Source organism: Fukomys damarensis, unplaced genomic scaffold (genome assembly GCF_012274545.1).
Source record: "Fukomys damarensis isolate Sample0158 unplaced genomic scaffold, DMR_v1.0_HiC HiC_scaffold_28, whole genome shotgun sequence".
NCBI classification, from domain to species: Eukaryota; Metazoa; Chordata; class Mammalia; order Rodentia; family Bathyergidae; genus Fukomys; species Fukomys damarensis.
This window is the reverse complement of record NW_022900940.1, coordinates 42,646,762-42,669,640: the sequence shown is the minus strand read 5'-3', so window position 1 is coordinate 42,669,640 and position 22,879 is coordinate 42,646,762. Positions and strand designations below refer to the sequence as shown.

Below are 22,879 nucleotides of genomic sequence, written 5' to 3'. Positions count from 1 at the left end.
TGATTATGTAGGAGACTTTAGAGGCCAGAAAATAGCTTACACTTCTTATATTCTGGTAACCCAACGTCACTCACATGCCCTGTGTCACTTCCAGGAAGTCTCAGAGATGTAGTCTGGCTCTGTGCCCAGAATGGTAGGATTTGGTGCAGACACCTGGGGATACTGGGGAAAGTAAGATGCATTTTAAATACCTTCTCCTTTTTTTCCCTTTTCTTTTTTTGAAGAAAAATATTTCAAGTAGTGGTTCTCAAATGATAGAGTAAAAATTACTAGAAGGGCCTTGTTAAAAACTATTCTGTCTCCTCCTATATCTCAAAAATAAGAAATACAGATCTGATAGAGCACTTGCATTTTAATAAATGTTAAAGGGAGTGGTGACTCAAGTTTGTAATCTCAGCTGATTTGGAGGATGAGGCAGGAGGATTGCCAAGTTCAAAGCCAACCTGGTCAACTTGAGATCCTGCGTCAAAAAAAAAACAAAAAACAAAACAAAAAAACAGAGGGGGAGGAGGTGACTCACATCATGAGACACCTAGACTTTGAGGAATATCGTAACAGTATTTGTCAACATGCCCACTAACAGTTACTACTTTACTTTAACAAACAGATCAGTTCATTAACAGAGGAGCAGGTAGTGTCCGGAGCAGTAAAAGTCACGATGTCTGTCACATCGCCTTTGGGTCTAGAGTCCTTGGCCCACCTCCGCTCTCTGGCAGAAGGGATCACCTGAGGCTGTCCACTGAGGTAGGAGCAGCTTAGAGAGTTCATCCAAGCATGGAGGGTGGGAGGGGAATTTTAGGCAAATATTGATGAGCACATTTTGCCCTCTTCAAAACGAGGCATCGGATCATGACCAGACACCACACATGAACACATTCTAAAACGCTGGTCTTTATTTTTAATTTTCTCTGAAATTCTGAATACACAATTATTCTTAATTTATTTCCTACCTACTGAGGATGGAGTGTAGCAAATAAGCACACTTCACCATCTCGGAAACTTGCTTTCCTAATATTTTGTCTCACATTATTTTTCTCCTTCCATTTTAATCACAGTATTTCCCTTTCCATCATTTTATACTCTGTTTCTCTAGTTTTCTTTTTTCTCATTGTTCAAATATTTTTTCCTATGAGGATTCTATAGGAAATAAATGTAACTTTTAAATTCTTTAATATGCAGATTGATTTATTTTCCTTATAGACAGTAAGATCCGTTGGGTCCAAAAATAGCCGATACTGCCAGCAGCCCACAGTGGAGAAGTGTGTTAACAGCACAGAAATGTCAGCCTTGCTGATGTCTGAGAACGAGGAGCAGAGAGATAAAGAAAATATTCACCGAGTAAAGCAGATTGTACCTATTCACGGTAAGAGTCATGCAGAAGGATGGAGAGCGAGTAAAAATCGTGAGAAATGTTCTTGTTAAGATAAATCAAAAGTTGCATTCATGACTATATCATAAGTCCAGAGAATTACTATTCAGTAAAAATGAAGAGTGGTGGATATTGAAACAGGTCTGTTTTTGTTTTTGTTTTGTTTTTGTTTTTTTGGTGGGTTTTTGGGGTGTTTTTTTTCTTTTTGGTTTTTTGAGACAGGGTCTCACTATGTAGTTGAGACTGACCTGGAACTCGCTATGTAGCCCAGGCTGGTTTCGAACTCACAGTGATCCTCCTGCCTCAGCCTCCCGAGTGCTGGGATTACAGGCATGAGCCACCACGCCCGGCTGAATTGCTTTGATTTGTAATGTGCTCTTTATCTTCTCTCATTGGTATAAAAACTCCTCTAAGGGGAAGGAAAGAAAGGACTTCTGTTCCATTTCTCAGATGGAGAATTTGAGCCTAACGGAGAAGAGTGGCTTGCAAAATCATGAGAAAAGACAGGCCAGAACCCAAGTGTTCACACTCCCTGTTAGTGTTCCCACCTTACTAGACTGACTCATAAGGGTTGAAGAGAGGGCATTTGCATTCATTTTACTTGACTTAGAAATGGTGGTGGCTCTTTGAGACAGTGTTCTCCCATGAAGGAAAATGTGCCATAAAGACCCAAATGACATAGATAGGTGGCCCCAGCATATCTGGCCCAGGAAGGCCTCGATCTTACCCCCGTGAGCCTCGGTTTCCTGGTTAATGTGGGGATACCATCTCTTCTGGCACTAGTTATAATAACAAGCACTGGCTGCCTCAGAGCGTCACTGTGAGGGGGTTCAGTGAGGAAAACAGGTATGTGTATCACATTACATCAAGAAATGCAGCATGTAGGACATGAAATGTTGCGAGCAGTAGAATTGTTACAGATTAAATTATACCTGAGAAATCTCGTTTGACCTCAATTCTCAAGAGTTCTTCATTGAAAGCGCACTTGTAAAAGAAGTAATTTTTGTGCACCAACTGTCAAATGTCATTTTTTGTATTTTTACTATACCATGTGGCATGATAACAGCTCTTAAATTACTTGCAGCTCTCTATAAATTGCATGGATAGGATTTATCAGTAATTCTGAAAGTCTTAAATGAACCTGATATTACAATAAGAATAAACACCTGTTTTCTGGAAAGGAATAGGTTTTCGATATGTCAAAATGATGCATGAATATTCTCACTGTAGTGATAATTGTATTTACTAAATTATTTCGAGTGGTACAGTACTTTCTGATCTGGCTTTTCTTTGGTGTGAAGCCGTACCAGCTGACCCACCTATTATGCGTCCACATCCCCCTCAAGAACCTTCAGCAGATAAGAATAACAACAGAAGAAGATTTCGGTTAAAAAGCGCCAGCAGAGAAAGGGCAGAGACACCCGGCGGTATGGCACTATTTCAGTATTATCTGAGATCTGTATGCTATTCAGGGCAATGGAATCTCTCTGCAGGTTGTGAATTTCAAAGGATTATGAGCCAATTCATTTAAAATATAAATGTCTGTTCTACAGGGATTATGGAAATCAAATTTCGTACAAAAGAATTGCTCTAGAGCCCTAGCAGAGATCTGCTGGATTAAATAGATAGCACTACAGAAATAAAGAACTTCTACTTTTACTCTAAAAGGCTGAATAAGCTTAAATTACTGTTTGTTTCTTTGTTTTTAATGGCCCAGATGTGGTAGAGGAAATTTTGGCCCATAGACTTTACTAAAATTGAACTCTAGTATAAGTTTTCAGATTTAATTTATGTCTTTTCTTTTTAAGATGGGCTCTTTTCAGATTGCTTGTTACATTTTCTATCTCTCCGTTTGGATTATTTGCCTTATAATATAGTTAAAAGTAAACTCTTTGCAATCTGTTAAGCATAAGATAGATGCAGGTGCCTAATACAGTTATTCCTTTAAATACTGGATTTAAGGCATAAATACATAGGTCTGCACATACATATATTAGTCTATCCTGAATCCAGCCCAAAGGGTATCACATATGTGTGATCTAGAACAGCTTCTCAAAACTCTTAAGGTTTATGACTTCGCCGAAATTCAGCCTGCTAGGTTTCAAGTTAGCTTTGTAAAAGAGTAAATAGTTAAATTAATTCTGTGATACTGCCTACATCCATTTTCTTAAGCAGCTGAAAGAAAGAACTTGACTTTAAAAGATTTGTTTAGTATGGATTATAATTTTTTAATCTTACATGGAATCCAAGGGAAAAAATAAAAGATACCTTAAAAATTACATGGTCTTGGGGATTCTTCTTATCCTGTATTTTAAAATGTAACCCTAAAATATCCCTATGCAAATATCAAAAAAAGTCAAGATAAACCTCTACAGAAATGCAGCTGAGTTCATCTTAAAACATTCTGCCAGAAAAAATAAAACTACGTATAATCTAAATTGTCATCTCTCATTTGCTTTTCAAGAATCAAGTACAGAAATAATACCAAATTAATACCTTCTTTAAAAAATAACATTTTCTAAATACCCAAAGTAGTAATGGAATGGGAACTGTTTATTTTCCAATAAAGGCAGTTCTTCAGGAAACAAGAAGAATGAAGATGAAGCAACAACTGTCCTCCCCACTGTGACCCAACAAGGAGAAGAGATGTTGAACTGCAGCGCTGCAGGACACCTAGCAGGTTGGTGTCTTTACTAATAGTAAAATAGAACTATGCCAAATATTTAAAATCCCGTCGTTTTGAAAAGCTGGGAAGCAGACATCTGCTAAACTTTTATAATTTTTTAGGAATCTCCTTTGTTAACCTTCATCTTACGTAAGGCTCGAATGGATGAAGAGTATTTCAGGTTTTAATGCCGCTGTTGTCCCATTGGAATGAAAGTTTAAAACTCTGAGGTGTATCCCGGTGACGCTGTCACCCCCTGCCCCAAAGACCATCTGTTGCTGCCTTTCTTTGGGCCTCTTCAGAAATGGAGTTGACTGGAGCCCAAGCACTGAGTCCATCAGCCCATCTTCCCTAGCAGGTGTGCGCCACTTTTACAAAGGCAGATTGGTTCCAAGCAAAGGAGAGGGGAAAATAAATGAAAATTGTTTGTAGTTTGTCAGTCTTATTTATGCAACGTTGAAACCTTCATTAAAATGTTAGGCGCAATTAGTGTCTCTAGCATAAATCTAAGTGTGTAGAAAAACTAATTAGATGTTTAGGTGATCGTTCTTGCATTTATCTTGTTTGCTGAAATATTGTGATTACCCAGTAATTTACATATTTTCCTAAGAAAATGCACCAAATTATTCATTACAATTGATATGGAAATACCGGAGGACAAAGTACAAATTCCACAAAATCATGTGGTAGTACGGTAGTAGTTTTGTGTAAAACACTCCTTTGACTCTGACTTGTGGACACTTACCAATATGTTTGGCAATAGGTCACAAATTGTTTAACTACATACTGGAGATTTCCAGTACCTTCTCCAGTTTCCTTCGCATTTCTATGTACCTACCACAACACACTGTTTTTGCAGTCTTTTTTCAGCATTTTTAGGCCACATACTCTGTACCCACTGTGCTCCTAGAACCGTGCAGAAGGGTATGTTATCCAGAGTGCCCAGCAAACCTGTGCATTTCTCCTGCCCTGCCTCAGGACCATCTGCACCCCAGAGAGTGGGCAGATGAGTCAGATTTAGCCACTGGCCAGATTCCTACAGATCCTGACCTGAAAATAGGAAAACTGTTCCTAACAGATTTGCTCTAAGAAGTGTACATCTATCACCCTTTTTACCAGCCCAGCCACAAAATAAATTGAAAGCCCCAGGTTAAGAAACCAATGAATACAACTGTGAAATATTTTGTATTTGTGCCATCAGTGTTTGTTTTTGGTTTTTGTTCTGCGTTGAGTACTGGGAATAGATCTGAAGGACCCCATACTGAACTACATTACAAGCCCCCGCTTTTTCTTAAATTTATTTTGAGATAAGTTCTAATTCAGTCACTAAGTTGCCCAGGAATTTAAGATCCTCCTGCCTCAGCCTCCCAAAGCACTAGGATTACAGGCATGAGTCACCCATACTTGGCCATTAATGTTATTTTTACCAAAGTTTTTTGTTTTTGCTTTGTTTGTACAGTGTAGGTTCTAAGGTTGGCAAATCTTAGATTGTCTTGTTTTCTTTTATCATGATTATAAATACAGTAGGATTCAGGAGTCAGCTATAAATTACCATATCCATATTGTGGTTCTACACAACACATTTTTGCAAGATATTTACCACTAAAACAATATAGCAAAAAAAAAGTAAATTTTAAGAAAAATAGAGTAAATTGAGAAAATGTTGAAGTTTTTCCTGATCTCATTCTAAACAAGAAAGTAAGCATATTTCACTAATATTTATCATATAGATTTGTCTTTCCAAATTGTGCAGATCACAGTTAAGGAGTCTCAATGTAGTGTAAAAGATTATAGTTTATTAAAGATTAGAAATAATATCTCAGCTGTAGTATGCATACACTATTTAAAGAAAATAAATGATGTGTAAAAGGTTTAATGTTAAAATATTCTCTCCTAAAATTAAAGGTAAAGGTGCATTTAGTGAGCAGAATTCACTACACAGATTAATGCTTCTGTGAATCTGCTATTATCCAAAGCACCTACTCAGTTTAGTCTATGAATTGCCCTGTTTCAGTCAGAAGAATGGAAAGAAATAACAGATTGAGAGCCGTCCATGTTTTCCTGTCTTCCATGATCTGTAACCCAATTAGTGACCAGAATTTTGTTGAAGAAGGTTGTTAAATTCTGTTCTGCCTTCCTCCAGTTAAAAGAAAACTTTGGTAACTCAACCCCTTTCAAATTCGGAAGAGTTTTTTTTTTTTCCTTCCAGAATGTCACATTGAGGAAGGCTGTGTTACAAAGAACTTGAGGCGAAGGGTTCCTTTCTCCCCACAACCCTGCCAACATTTGTTATTGTTTGATTTCTTGACAGCAGCCATTCTCTGTGGGTTGAGGTGGAATCTCAGTGTTGTTTTCATCTGCATCTCTTGAATGACCAGTGATGTGGAACATTTTTTCATATATTTACTTGCTGTTTTTACTTCTTTGTCTGAGAAATGTCTGTTCATTTCAGATGCCCATTTTTGAATCAGATCTTTATACTTGGGGGGGCTGGGTTTTTTTTTGTAGTTCTTTATATAGTCTAGATAATAGTCCTTTGTCTAAGGAGCAGCCGGTAAAAATTTTTTCCCACATTTTAGGTTGTCTTTTAGTCCTATTGATGGTTTCTTTTGTAGTACAGAAGCTTTTTAATAAGATGAGATCCTAGTCATTGTTGGTGGGAGTGCACACTGGTGCAACCACTATGGAAATCAATATGGAGATACCTCAAAGAGCTGGGACTAGAGGTTCCATTTGACCCAGCCATCCCTCTGCTGGGTATCTTTCCAAAAGAATTAAAAGAATCATATCACAGTGATATATGCACACCTATGTTTATAGAGGCCTAGTGTGTAATAGCTAAAACTTGGAAACAGCCCATTTGCCTATCAGTTGGAGATTGGATAAAGAAGATATGGTTTTTCTATTAAAATGGAATACTACGCAGCCATAAAGAATGAGAGATTAGAGTCATTCATAGGAAAATGGATACATATTGAGGATATACTCCTAAGTGAAATAAATAAGTCACACATGTATAAATACCAAATAGTTTCTCTGGTGTGAAAAATTATAATGGTACATAAGATCCTAATGATAATGTGAAATAGGAAGAAAAGGGCTGAAAGTGTAGGGGAAATGGGAAGGTTAAGGGAAAGGTAATACAGGAAAGGAAAAAAAATTAGAAAATGAAAATAAAGTATTTGTAAAAAGGGAGGAGGGGGTGAAGGGAGGGTGGGTAGGGACAAGGGGAAAAAATGAGAACCAAGACCTGTCATGTAAAAGTACAGGATCCCAGTAATGAATGTAACTGTACTGTATACCTAAAATGTACCAATAAACTCAATGAGAAAAAAAAAACTTGAGACAAGACAGGTGTTAACTACTTCAGACTTACAAGTTTCCTGGTCAGCATTTCAACTCAAGCAGAGAAGTGTGAATGAGCCTCCTGTAGCTACAGACACTGATCTAGGAGTTAAATGTTTACCAGGTTCCAAGATGGTGGATAAACTGCCTTCCTTGGCTTCTGCCTTATTTGATAAATTGCTGTTTCAATAAGGAGAAATTTTAAGCTAACTACCCGCCCAGGGTGTCACTGATGGAACACTGCTCTAATGTGTGCGTCTTTCCCGAATGCCAGACGCCTGGGTGTTTCCTGACTGCGACCACGCTCTCTGCTCTCTGCTTCCGGGTGATGAGGCCTGCGTCTCCTCGCACCTGTGGCCGGACACCAGCGAGGACAGTGCCCAGGGCCCTCGAGCGGAGCGGACACAGGCTACTCCCAAGGACATCTTCACTTTCTCCTCGAGACCGCGGTCGGCACCCCACGGGAAGACGCAGAACATGTCCCCGGAGGGGTGCACGTCTGTCCTGGGTCTAAAGGGAGACAGCAGCACAACAAGGACGGACACTCATCTGGAAGATGATTTCCGTGGCGGTGACAGCAGTGAAGAGGTACAGTAGTCGCAGAGCATAGTTCTTCCATTAGCTCCACTGAGCCCTGACTGACACTGGCTGAAATGAAAACGGGGAAATCAACCGCCATTTATAAAACTGCGCAGACTGCTACGTCAGTGGGTAGTTTCATCGGGTTGTTACGGTGACTCCAGCTTGCTGCTTTTTCATTATCAACGGCCAGTTTCATTGTTCATTATGGAAACAAGGCGGGGGCTTGTTTTCATTCTTAACTTTTTTCATTTTACTCTTTGTCTCACAGAATGAAAAAAATAATATACAATTCAGTTGTAAGATAGCAAGGCCAGTAAACCACTGGAAACACACGGTTTCAGACCTCTGGGGAACTGCTGTGCAGTCGCTGGGCATTCTGAGCTGACAGTTTTCTGGCTTCCTTACTCCCCTGCCGTCTTTTCACCTTGGACCTATTAGGACTCATTATTATCCATATGGTCCCAGAATTTTGAGAGCCGTGCCAATTAAAGTTTGGATAGTGAATCGTGAATTAGTGCTGGGACTTGCCTTACAGGAGGTTTTCTGTTTAGAATTATTTAGAATGCAAATATGTTATAAATTAATAAATTTGTACAAAAAATTTTAAAACTTGTTAAAAATCAAACTGAATATAGTTTGATAATATTTACTTAAAACATTTATGATTACTTTTTCCCCATATGAAATGAGTTTATGTGTGAAATTTTTTAGCTGTATTTATTATGATGACCATTCGTATTCGCTGGAAAAAAATTTTAAAACAGAATGCAGTCAAGTTTAGGTTTAGTAAAAATAGATAAAACACTTTACATGTTAATTATGCAGCTATAAAATTTTTCATATATGTTTACAAAACTTTGCTTAATAGCTAGCTAATAAAGCATCTCCTTTGGACAATGGGATGTGGATTCGGTCCATAACTCCTACTCTCAAGGCTGTTGAGACCATGGTGGGATTCTTCAGGCAGTAATTATGGGTTTTTGCAACTTTTAATGAGTTTTTTCAGCATAGTACACGGAGTATCCTTTTTTATAGTATCCTTATTTCTGCATGAAATAATTAGCGATACAAAACATAAACCTGCTGCAAACCCTTTTATACTCAGTAGTGCGTTTGATACTAGCATTTGAAATGTTGCTTTTAGATTCCTTTGTCCCATCTGCCCTGAAAAACATTAATTTGTAGATATTGTAACATTGACATTTATCTTCAGCATCTAGTAGTGTCCCTACCCCAGCCATCAATTCTTCTACAATATAAATTAATCAGATCAATTAATTCATATCATTTTATTAATGGCAGAGTCTTATCTTTTTCTCATGTGCACACCTTTCCTACCTCAGAAAACTTACTCTGATTATGGAGATTGCATACACGTAGGAAATTACAGTTCTCTGGGAAACTAGGGATTAATGCAGAATTTGCACCTTAAATAATAACACATGAGGAGCTTAGCTGTTCCACCTATGTGAACGATAATCCTTGAGAGGAAGCAGTAGAACGCCATGGAGAAATGAAGAATACCGGCTCTAACTATTATAACTTGCTATCACTTTATGTACTTTCTTTTGCTGCTAGCTGCTCCCGACCCCCTTCGGCATTTGTTCTGCAGACACGTATTCATTACCAGCCATATGAAGTATATTCGTCATGCACTTCCCACGTTCTCACTGCCCCATACCGAGCAACATGCCCACCCCTATACTGTGACCGTCAGCATGGCCAGTAGTAATGGCTAGAGCCCATGATGGAACCGTGTTGTTGCAAACACTTGCCTGGGCCGCATTTACTTGGAGCTAAGAGTGGTAGCCAAGGAGACAGACAGAAGCCTTGTCAAGCTTTGGGGTTTGCTTTTAGAAAATCCAGCAAGACACCGACCAAAATACACAATAAAGCAAACAAAAACGCCAAGGTATATTTAAACAAGTTCTAGGATTTGTAATGTTCTCTACAAAATTGGCTTTCTTCTTTTTTTGTTTTTTGTTTTTCTTGTGGTTTGGCTCATTTCTTTACCTATAAGATAACTTCTATTTATTGATTGTATAAATCAAGGGAAATTGAAAATATGTTTCCGATATTTACATATAGTCTTTAAAGAAAAATTGGTTTAGTTCACTGAAGCATCCTTACCATTAATGAATTATTTTAGGATGTTATACTTTAGGGTAGTTAAGGAAAACATAATGTTATGTTATGTTATGAATAATGGTGAGAAAATGAGCAATATTATATTAGCTACTCTGCTTGAAGCTTTTAACTTGTAATAAAAAAGACTTTATTTGATGTTAGACTAGTGAAAATTCTTAAAGGGAAAAAGAGATAAATACAGTAGCATATAAACTAGGGAAAACAGAATCATGTTATTAGGAAAGAAGAAAAGCACACTTTCACTAGCAAAAGCTAATTAAAAATAAGCTTTCAGTGATTGTTGGCCTTGTAACTTAAGTTGCTAATAATTAATTCAATTCACATCTGAGATCTTAGTGAGAGGCACAAAAGTAGGAATTTTTTGCATATGCTCTCATCTTACCCTTTGCTTAGTATATATTTTATTCCCTAGACTATTGTAGGAAAGCTATTGAAACAAAGTGCCTTTCACATGACTGCAGCATCTGAAAGAAAGAGAAACAAGCTAGTCTTGTTGTTTCTGTGTTGTATTTAATGCATTATTCCAAACATGGCTTCTATATATACCTGGTTTCCAACTTGAAATAATTAGCTTTTTATTAATATTTTATTCTTCTTCTCATTTAATTTTCACTCTAGGAATATAGTGCTGTCAAATTTTCCCATAATTCTATGTATCATATGTACAAGGCCGTGCAATCTGTCTTATATAACAGTCCAGATTGGAACATCATGGCCCCCAAGATCATTCATATTTGCACACAATGTATAAGGACTGTCAGATTCAGATTTCCTAGGGAGATTCGAGATCTCTTCTCCGACTAGGTGTATGGAAGCCTGCAAAGGACAAATACACAAACAAAAGATTGCAAGGCCCATTTTAGTGCTTTCTCCCAACTTTCCTGGTGGCATTGCTTTCAATTGGTGGTATTTTTAGCACTCAGCAGTTTAGTTATTTCATTTTCTATTTTTTCCTGATAGAATATATTTCTGGATTATACTATAAACTCACCTCTACATTATTAAACTAATGGTTTTGAATTGCTATCTCACACTCATCTGTATGTACACAATAGAAAGGATATTCGGTCCACATGAAGCTGCTTATATTTCTAGGTACCCTTTAAAAATCTTCTAAATGAACAGTGTATGTATTGGAAAAAATGGAAGGACTCTTTTTTAATATATTGTCTTCATGTTTTGTTCATGTATTTTATGAAATATGACATAATACATCCTCTAGACCTACCAGGAAAATTTAATATTTATTCTATATGAGTAATCTTTTTAAGCTGTTCACATCAGTGCATCTTTATTATTACCTGTTAAAGCTCTTCTCTGAAAAATCTCAAGTCTCTTGGTGAGGAAAGTTATAAAGCAGTTGTCTGCTTGGAATCTAACATTCCGCCATTTTTGCTAAAAAATAAGACATCTTATAGATGTGTCTTTCTCACTGTCACAGAATCTGAAAGAAATCTGGTTGTGGAAATTAATTTTAAAAGAAATCTTTAAAGTGTTATCAGTTAAAAGATCATCAAATCTAATTTATTAAAAAATATTACTCATCCTGAACAGTTATAGGAGACTCACGATTTGCCCCCCAGATTCATACATCTTTCACATAGTTTCTTTCCTGAAACTTCTGCTATGACTTGTCTTGAAGTATAACAGGCTATAGGTCAAAATGTTCACAAAAATGATTTGGCTGCCCCGTTTACTATCAGGCACAGTTCAGGCGAGTTGCTGCCTAAGAACTGCCACATCTTCCTTTCCTTTTATTTATTTGCAAGCTAGTAAAATGCATTATGATATATCATCGCCACCCAGAGAGACCTATATTACTTTCATAGTTTTCTATAACATTCAAGAAATAAAAGTAAGGCCAAGGACCAGGGATTTAGCTCAGTGGTTCCGTCACCTGCCTCGCAAGTTCAAGGACCTGTGTTTGATCCCCGGTACCAAAAAAACAGCACCAAAAAAAGTAGGGCCAAGGGTTTAGTTCAGTAGCACCATACCTGCCTCACAAGTGCAAGGTCCTGAGTTCAATCCCCAGTATAAGAAAGAGAGAAAGAAAGAAAAATACTTCTTGGGGATAGTTGTTATGAAGGTTTTTAAGATATACTTGAACAGTCAGCCTTACTATCATCAAAGAACAAATTAGTTTTCATTCTCAAATGACTGTCTCTAGCTACATTTATACAGATGACTGTGCCCTTTGATTACCAAGGCAAGCATAGCTCTGCTACCTCTACCATTTGCTAGTGCTGCCATCTGACTGAACAATATGTGCTGTCAATCACATATTGAAATCATTGTCCAAAAGTAAAAACTTTCGGCTCTATCTCAATCCCAAATTCAAAACTGCCATCACAAGTGTGTTTGGGGGCCGGGGATTTAGCTTGGTGCTTCCACCGCCTGCCTCACAAGCACAGGATCCTGTGTTCTATCACCAGTGCCAAAAAAAAAAAATTAAAACATGTGTTTAGAATATCGCAGATGTGTTTTACCACGGAACTTCTAAGACTGTTATAGAAGACTTTTCATGGCAGACTCAGTTGAAATACAGATCAGATCATCTACTCTTAACAAAGGCTAAAATAGCATTCTATCTTAGCAACATTAGAGTTGTGAAACAAAAGCCTGGTCCCATCTGTTCCAGGTAGGTGGCCCTCAAGAGTCATTAAAATTATCTTTGCAGAATTACAGCTCAGCAACAGCAATCCATTCTGTTCGTCCAGAAATGATTGCCCAATGCCTATCTGCATGTCCTTTTAAGAAATGTAGTTCAGCAGAGAAAGTACAGGCTCCTTGGGGAAATCATTCTCATCTTCAGCGTACATATGCTGTGCTACAGTTAATCAGGCAGGCTCTATTGATGTTCCTGGCACTGAGGTGTGATTGAATATTTAACAAACAAATGTTTCTGCACCCAGAAGACAAACAGTTCAAGAGATTTGAGACTTTGAAAAAAATATATATTAAGTTAAATCAAAAGCATGTTGTATTTGTTCTTCTGAGAAACAAAGGAACAGATGATTGGAATATGAAAATCTCATGACAACTTCTTTGCTACTCTGACAAATTATATATTCAATTGTTGTACAGGTTTTCCATAGCTAAATGATAAATTAAGAGAAAAAAGTAGTTATTCTTAAATCAGATTATAGTCCTAACTTCTCATGCATGTAACAAGTGTATATAGATTGTACAGAAAGAAAGTAATCCAAAAACATGTTAATCCCAAATGAGTTATATATGTAAATCAACAAGCAACATCTATACCTTATAAAAGAGACGGAAGCATTGCTAAAGAAAGTAGCTCAAGGTAGGCACAGTGGCACATACCTGTGATCCCAGCACTCCGGAAGGCTTGGGCAGGAGGGTCACCAAGTCAAACCCAGTCTGGTGACTAATCAAGACCCTGACTCAAAATAAAGAGTCAAAGGGCTTGGGATGTAGCTCAGTGCCAAGTCCCTTGGTTCAAACCCTGGTACCACAAAAAAAGCAAAGAATAGGATTTTGCCAGTGCCCTACTCATGTAAATGCCATAGGATTTTGTATTCTCCATTTATTTCCTCTCTAAATGAGAAAGTAACCCAACCCAAATCAAAATGTTAGTTAGAGGGCTGGGGATTTAGTTCAGTGGTTCTGGTGGTGCCTGCCTTGCAAGTGCAAGGATCTGAGTTCGATCCCCGGTACCCCCAAAAAAAAAATGTTAGTTAAATTTAGTGTCATGTGTACCAGATTGCCTTTCTCAAACTTGCCTTCTTCTGTATCTGGGAGGAAGCAGTGTTAGTGGGTCCGGGGCCAAGGTAAACAAGTCTTCTCTGCCCTGTCCAGATTCCCAGTCACCTTTCCCTTCTGTATATCTAAAGCAGCGTGGAAACATATTATCAGGGAAATATGCTCACCAAGGAAGGCAACTAGATCCATTCTCTTCTCAGCTGATCTCCAAACCAAGATACAACCTAAGAACAAATGTGATCTGAGTACCCATACACACACTCATGACTATTTCCAGGTATATAATCATGCTCATGCCAACCAGAGATATTTTATATCCAAGAAAACTACTAGAAGGAAGAAAAGGCTATGTTCTGATGCCCACAGAGGAAAAACAGACTTACTGAATGAATTTTATGGGGTTTTCTAAATGATGCAGCAAGCATGGTTCTCTACGTAGTCCTTTAAATTCCCATAATAGTATATCTGAACCTTTTAAATGACATTTTCTAGCTTCTGCCTTCTGATAGTATTACATTTGTCAGTGTCTTCTCTCTCCCATTGGACTTTTTCAGTTAAATTTATTTTTGATCCATCAAAGCATAAAAATAGTACATATTGATAGGTTATGCAGGGCTGGGGATTTAGCTCAATGGTGCCGCTGCCTGCCTTGCAAGCTCAAGGTCCAAAGTTCAATCCCCAGTACCAAAAAAAATAGGTTATGTATATATATATATATATACACATATATATATATATAAAATATACTGGTTAATGTTTGTTTGTTTAATTGTTATTAGTACATATCACAGTACATAATGCTCACATTCCTTTGGTGGAGTCGGTGCATGTACATAACACATCTTCATTCTTTTTTCATCCCTCTTCCTTCCCTTCCCTCACCTTCCCTACCTCTAGCTCTTGATCCCCTTTCCTTTTGAGGAATATCTGTCTCCCGACTTCCTGTTACTGTATCTGCCTCGTGTTTTGCTCTCTACTTATACTCTGCTTACATCAATGTGGCTTCTCCATCATCGCTCACTTCTGTACCGCAGAAACTTCCACATTTCTGGTAGCAGCACAGCAGTGTCCTCATTGGCCTGCCTTTCTCCCCGCTCCCTGACACCCCGCGGGCAGTACCCACAAACTCACACGCATCCCTCCTATTTGGGTTCACTGGGGCATACTCCGGATTCTATTCACATGATAATTTCAGGCCACCTTCAAGATACATGTCCCCAGATGGCAAAGATTTATACCCTGGCCTACCGTAATATTCCCAGCATCTGCAGTGCCTAGGGCAAGACATGACCCATGATGGGGAATAAAGAAAGAGAGGCAGAGTTATAGTTCTTTCTTTTCTCATGCAGTTAGCTTATAAGTGAAAGTATGTAATTCTTTGATGTTTTAGGTAACTTCTTGTGGATGCTCTTCCTCAGGTATTCTTCAAAATAAATATGAGTGACTATTTCTTTTTTGTTGTTGTTGGTACTGGGGATCAAACTCAGGTCCTTGCACTTGCGAGTCAGGGGTCGGAACCACTGAGCTAAATCCCCAGCCCTGAGTGTCTATTTCTTAAACATTCTCCTGTTACTCAGGAAAGAAAAAATCATATGCGCTTTATCTAGACCAGGTACCCAATCGCAAGGCATTTTAGCAACTGATGTATACCTATTTGCATTTCTACTTTAGTTGCTCATAGTTTTTTAGATCAATATATAGATATAACTTTACATAGATAATTATGTCTATATAATTTTAATCAGCTCACAAACTCAGTTCTCTCCACAATTATTGTCGCAAACTGAACTGGCTGAAAACAAATCAGATTTCCCCATAAGGTCAACATTGAATCTAACTATTGAATTTGATTCATTTCTCATCCAACTCGGTTTGCAGCCAGAACCGTAGAGTCAAGTTCGTGAACCGAGGTACCACTATCCTTATTTATTGAATAAGGATTTCCAGAACTGCTTCAGAAAATGACAAGAATATTGGGATAATTGTGTTTGAAGTGAGGGGTACTATTTTGACAAGATTTACAGCAATGTGTCTTTTCCTATAGAAATTATTTTTATTTGATCATCCTAGTAAGATACAGAATCCATCTAGGTATCCATCAATATATGAATGTGCATAAAAAATATCACACACATACACAATGGAATATTATTAAGCCATAAAGAATGGAAAATCCTGTCATTTGCAACAAAATGGATGGAATTAAGGGACTTCATGTTAAGCATAATAGGCCAGACACAGAGAGATGAGTATCACATGTTCTTTCTCATAGGCAGAAACTAAAAAAGAAAAGTTATAACAATAAATATATGTTGCAGGGGGTGCCTCCACAAAAGCAAGGGCAGCTGAAAGCCAGAATTTCTTGGCAAAGCAAATAGGCAGAAATAAATTTCACATAATGTAGTAGGGTTCTCTTGAGTGGCAGAACCAGTAGAACATTTGTAGGTAATTATAAGCGATTTTTAAAATTGGCTCACATGAGCAGAGCCTGGGTCATCCCACAAGGGCCATCTGCAAGCTAGAGAGCCAGGGAAACCAGTTCAAGATGGTGGAAGCCCCAGACCCAGAGGGACCCTATTGCAGCTCCAAACCAAGGCTGAAGGCCTGGATGTTTCCTAGGGAATCACGTGTGTGAGTTCAAGTTCAAAGGCTTAAGAATCTGGAGTGTAGCATCCTCAGGCGATGCCCAAGCAAAACCCTACCCCCTGAAGATTAGTCGCTCCTGAGTGTGCACAAAAGCATCTCCTTCTGGCCCTACAGCCTGTTGGGCATCGCTGCCCACAGTTGCAGGGCTTTCTGCCTAAGTTGACTGACACCGCCCAACCATTTCTAGAAACACCCTCAAAGTCGCACCCAGAAGTTCGCTCTACCAGATTTCTGGGCAGCTCTCTTAGCTAGTCAAGTTGCCTGCCAGTATTTACAGTAGCTCAGAAATGAGTTTATTGACTGCCCCATGCCTTTCTCCCCTGTAATAAAGAGCAGAGCCTCTCAGAAATTTCCAGATCCCCTGGCAAAGCAAAGTAGATCAATAGTGCCAACTTCAGTAAACCTCCGTAAAGAAATCCGGGGGTGGGGGGAGACGCTAAGTGGCTTTGCTGCATCTTACCTATGTGAGCAGTATCCCTGGTCGGTTCTGTTCTGTTGCACTTGGCACATACTTCAGCAAGATCTATTTTTCATCATCTGGGTGATCAGTAACGTATTTTCTTTCATATTCAAATGTGTTTTAGCTCAGTAACAGCAGCTGTTAAAAGAGTATATTGAACTTCCCAAGGATAATGGAACACCTCATGTTTTTAATGAGAAAGATAATTATGTAGTTTTATCATAATAGTTATTTTTTATTTCCCAGGTACTTCCCATAATTTCAGTTATCACTGCTTGCAAATTATAAATGAAGACCTTATTTTTGAGCCAAAAGCTTGCCAGTAAAATTGACAGATTTTCAATAACAGTCTACGTTAGGAGCCATAAAAACATCATTATTCTATTCACTTTCTGGTCTCTCTGCAGCAGTTCCACAAATAATAAATGATATGAGTGAAGGTTAACAGTAAAGCAGTGCCATCAAATAAATCCCTAGGCTAGTTTGGGGGCTGCACTGTGTCCATCAGATTGATTTTTCCCCTTTCTGTGTTAGTACTTTTCTTCCTTCATTTCCCCATCAGCTGCACTTAGAAACTAGAGGACAGATGAGGTCATGCAGAACAAATGACATTTATAGTCCATTTTTAAACATTAAGGATTCTGTTTATGTGTCACGCCCCAAGTATTCTATGTGTTACAATGTAAACATTTGATTCCGTTACGTTCTAGCAATTTATAATAGATGGTTACCTGTCACTGGTAATAGACATACATGCATGTACATCATTAAAAGGAGCTAACATTTCCACATCACATGTGTCACTGTGCCAGGCCCTTTTTTCTGTGAAGTAGTTTATTTAGTCCTCACGAAGACCCTAACAGATAGGGACTCTTACCATTCTCGTTTCTCAATTGAAGAGACTCATGTTTAGAAGGTTGTGCAGTTTATTCAAAGGCCACACAGCTTAATTGAGGAGGCACAACTTGAACCCTGGTTGTCTAGAACCATTGTACAACATGGTAGGCTGTACAGACACATGGTAGGTGTGATGAAAGCAATAGCTTCTCCTTAAGAAACACCCAAAGATTAAACTGAAATGTGCCTTCCTTTTTTATAGCACTTGTGTGTTTGTATGTCTGTATGTATGTGCATATTTATTCATGATAGGAAATCACTTAAGCAGTGAAAATGGATTTGTTTTTTAGGTTTGTTAGAATGAATGTTATCAGTAACTATTTGCCTGTTTTTCCTTTTAGAAAATATACTTAAAACAAAAAAAAATGTTCTTATTATCGCATTGCTTTGGTTGTGGTAATGAGTTGGGATGTAGCTAACAAACCAGACTTCTAGGTTGTTCTACAGTGCTGTTCCTTGGCACTTGAGAGACTTTGGCAAATGTTAGCTATTTCTGTTTTGTTGTTAATGATATGTAGGTAAAGGTCTGTTACCTGTGCTAGGTAACATTCTACTCTAAATTGCTTACATTTAGCTGAGTGGTTCTGCCACCTGCCTCACAAGCTCAAGGACCCCAGTTCAATCCCCGGCACCCAAAATAAATAAACAAATAAATGGCTTAGAACATTAGTGAGCCTAATTGGCAAGAACCAATGCCAGACTTTAAGAAGCATCCTAGTCATTCTTTGCTTCCATGTTCTGTGAATCTGTCATCATATATATCCAGAAAGTTATTATCAATCTTTTCATTTTTCTGTGGAAAAAAACCAGGGCTCAAAAATAAGCTTGGAAACTTCCAGGACAAATGAACTTGAAGTACCTGGCCATTCTGCAGAATACACAGTGTAAATAATAATACTTTGTAAGAGAGTAGAGAGACCAAAGTTGTGAGGGAGAGCAGCAGACTTGCTCTCACCCTTCTCTTCATTTAAGAGGCTCTCAAGCAAAGACAGGTCCCAGAAACCATTTGGATTATTTCAGGAGACATTTTTTAGAGTTGCTCATTAAACATTACAGAGCACAAGGTCTCTTCTACCTCATGGCAACCCTATAAGTTACCATTCCATTTTACAGCTGAGGAGACTGACCCCAAGCAACAGCTTCAAAGAGTGAACAGCAGGAAGGAACTTTGTCTTTGGTGAGGGGATAGACACAGAGGCTTTGCTTTCGAGTTGGCAAAAGTCAGACTAATATAATTTTATCTCTGACCCATCAGATCCCTACAATCTATTGCTCACCTTTGCAAATAAGATCATTTTAGTTTTGATAGGATATAAAATTATTGAAGGCATCAGGCCGTGTTGGCTCATGTCAAAATGAAATTCCAACAGAAATGGAATGTTCCTCTGTAGGATAGTATCCTTCAAAAAAGAAGTTCAGACAGGTATGGTGGTGCACGCCTGTAATCCAGCATTCTGGGAGGTTGAGGCCAGAGGATCTCACGTTCCAGCCCAATGTGTGCAATGTAGTGAGACTCTGTCTCAAAATTAAAAAGCAGAAAAAGGGCTGGGAATGTAGCTCACTGCGTAGGTCCTGGGTCTCATCCCCAGTACAAAAACATAATTTATGCATAAAATGAAAAGGTTCTAATAATCTCCATTCTCCCACTTGTCGTTTGCAACTAAGAATTTGTAAAAATGAGCTCCCTCAAAGAGTATCATTTGCTGACTCCACAAAGGGATTTTCTCCCAGATTCCACTACCCCATAGGGATGACTGTTTAAAACTGCCGTATTGAGGTTGTTTTTACACAACATAGAATTCATCTTTCTTAAGTGTACAATTCCATAGCTTTGAGTATTTTCACAGAATTATGCAGTCATCACTACTAATTGTCAGTCATTTCATCACTCAGTGAGAAACTCAGCATCCAGGAGTCACTACCCACTACTCCTTCCCCCCAAACTCCTGACCACCACTCTAAGCTATTTTTGTTCTATTATTCTTCCTATTCTGGACATTTCTTATAGATGGAATTGTATAATATGTAGCATAATGATTTCACGGTCCATGCATGTTGTAGCACCTCATTTCTTTTTATGCCTAAACCCGGCTCCTGAGTGTGCCATATTTCTTTACTTGTTTATGGACATTTGGATTGCTTCTGCTTCTTAGCTGTTGTGAGTCATGATGCTATGAACATCCATGGGTGACTTTCCACGTGAACCTGCCTATTCAATACTGTTGGATATATGCCCAAGAGCCAAATTGCTAGGTAGTACGGAGCTCTATGTTTAAGTTTTGAGGGACTGCTGAACTGTTTTCCAGAGTGTCTGCACCATTTTACATTCCTACCAGCAGTATATATGTTTCCAGTTTCTCAGTCCTCCTAGTCAGCACTGCTTGTGTACCTTTTCAATTTAAACCATCCTGGAGGTATGAAGTGGTATCTCACCATTATTTCAATCTGCATTTCTCTGATAACTGATGATGTTGAGCATCTTTTCATGTGCTTGTTAGCTATTTGTACATCTCTTTTGGAGACATGTCTATCGAAGAGCTTTCTTAAAAATTTGTCTTTTTTTGTCCCATCTTGAGTTCTTAACATAGCTTGGATAAAAGTCCCTTATTGGATATATGACTTACAGATATTTTCTTCCACTCTGTGATTCATCTTTTTGTTTCTTTATGGTGTCCTTTGACGCATAAAAGGTTTTAATTTTGATGGTCTAATTTACCTATTTTTTCTTTCATTGCTGTGCATTTAACATTATATCTTAAAATCCATTATCTAATAGAAGCCACAAAGACTTACTCTTATGTTTTTGTCTAAAAATTATAGTTCCAACTCTTAAACTTAATTCTGTGATCCATGTTGATTTCATTTTTTGTGTGAGGTAAGGATCTATCTACATTTTTTAAATGTGGATGACCAATTGTACCCACACCATTTGTTTTTTTTAAAAAAACTATTCTTTCTCCATTGAATTTATGACACACATAAGAGTTGTCATCTCCCCTGGCCTCTCAGTTCTCTCCATTGCATTTTCATATGAATTTGAGTTTCAGTTTATTAATTCCTACAAAAACAGACAGCAGGGGTTTTGATGGGGATTCTGTATGGTTTGGATAAGTGCCCTCTTGTATTAAAGGGTGAAATTACGGGGAGGTACAAGGGACCTCTGGGAGGTGGCCCTCTACAGGAGGTCCTTAGGTCATTCTGTGTGCCTTGCAAGGGGACTTTGGGCCCCATGCTGCTTCCTTTTCCTCTTGCTTCCTGGTTCATGATATAAATGGTTTTCCTTCCCCACATGTTCCCTGCCATTGCCTTCAGCATCCTTATCAGAGGCCCATAGGAGTAAGTCTGCCCAATCTTGAAGTGGAACCTCCACAATGTACAAGAATGTGTCTCGGATATGGGCCACCGTATCACTGGCTAACAGGACTGTATCAAACCTGGAGATCATTTTGAAGCACACTGCCATCTTAGCAACATTAAGCCATCCAATCCATAGTATGTGTTTCCACTTTTTAAGTCTTTTCAAGATTTCATTCAGAAATGTTTATAGTTTTCATTGTACGAATCTTAAGCTCATTTTGTTGAATTTGTTCCTATCTCCTTTATTCTTTTCATTGCTATTGTGAATAGAATTACTTTCTTAATTTCATTTTTATTTGTTCACTGTTCACGTATAGGAATATAATTCATATTTATATATTGATTTTTTAGCTTGAAGCCTTGGTGAGTTTATTACTTTTTGTGGATTTCTTATCATTTTCTATCCATGGGACCCTGTAATTGTAAAGACAGATAATTGTATTTCTTCTTTTCCAGTATGGATGCCTTTTATTTGCCTTACTGCCTTTTTGTAGTTTCTTCTAGTTAAGGTTTGGCACTTTGACTGTCGTGGCCCCGCTGTTGAACTCTAACACAGACATAATGAGCTTAGACACCCCGAGGACTGTAATATTAGTATGACTCATAGAAAATGGACTTGAGGTGAGATCGTAAGAAGAGTTATCCTGGACAGGAGGTCCTTCTAATATTAATATGAATGCAGGCCTGCAGTTTCCTGTGTCGGCTAGCGTTATCATCCACGTATCCGCAGCACTGACATGCTGGGAGTCTCCGCCCCACAGAGAGCAGGTGTCTGTCCTCGAGGTCCTAGACCTGATGGGAGATGGATGACAAACAGACAAGTACCTAAGGTCCTCACAAAGCACGATGAGGGCGTGGGAAGAAGCATACGGAGTGATACACGAGAGTGCAGAGTTGGACAGAGTGGTGGGTAGTGCTTTGGGCATCAGGAACGGGGAGGTACGAAGCTCCTGAAATGGGGACCTGTAAGGCGAGAGAGGACTCGGAGTTGGGACATGTGAAGGTGAAGGGGAGAGTGGACGAGGTCAAAGAGGGGATGCGCAGGGCCCAGATCACGTGTCAGGGAGGTTCCTAGAGAGGGGATCTTTATTCCAAGTGCAAGGACAAGTCGCAGAGGTTTTAAGTAAGGCATATGCAGTCCTCATCTACGTGCAGCCTGCTTGCTCTAGCTGTGTCAAGAATGGATGGCAAGAATGCGAAGATAGGCTCTCAGATATAGAAGATAAGATTGCAGTCAGTGACCGTGAAAAGAGAGGTCTCTTAAAAACGGTAAGAGATCATGAGAAATCGATCCAACAACTCCTAGATGATGCAAAGAAGAATAACATAAGACTGATAGGAATCCATGAAGCAGCAGGAGAAAATACAAATGACTTTAAAAAGCTGTTCGCAGAATTAATGACAGAAAACTTCCCAAACAGAGGGGAAGAATTTGACATTCAGATAACTGAGGCATATAGGACCCCAACTAGCTACAATCAAAAAAAATCTACACCTAGACATATAATAATCAAGATCCCAGAAACCCAACAGAAGAACAAAATACTACAAGCAGTAAGAGAAAAGAAACAAATCACATACAAAGGAAAGCCCATCAGAATCACAGCAGACTTTTCAACACAAACCCTTGGGGCAAGGAGAGCCTGGAATGAGATATTTCAAGTACTAAAAGAGAACAACTTCCAAC

The 22,879-nt window shown here is 38.5% G+C and overlaps 1 protein-coding gene across 11 annotated transcripts in view; it reads left to right on the top strand.

The window, feature by feature from the left end:
• Positions 1-22,879, top strand: part of Cfap20dc (CFAP20 domain containing) — a 227,666-nt gene that overhangs the window by 119,829 nt on the left and 84,958 nt on the right. For 10 of the 11 annotated variants that reach the window (XM_010643156.2, XM_033757023.1, XM_010643159.3 and 7 more), the window contains exons 8-12: positions 608-744; positions 1,201-1,363; positions 2,671-2,796; positions 3,939-4,049; positions 7,654-7,967. In XM_010643156.2, coding sequence (XP_010641458.1) covers positions 608-744; positions 1,201-1,363; positions 2,671-2,796; positions 3,939-4,049; positions 7,654-7,967 — 851 coding nt within the window. Of the gene's footprint in view, positions 1-607; positions 745-1,200; positions 1,364-2,670; positions 2,797-3,938; positions 4,050-7,653; positions 7,968-22,879 lie in introns of those variants that run through there. The other variant, XM_033757024.1, reaches the window with a different exon arrangement.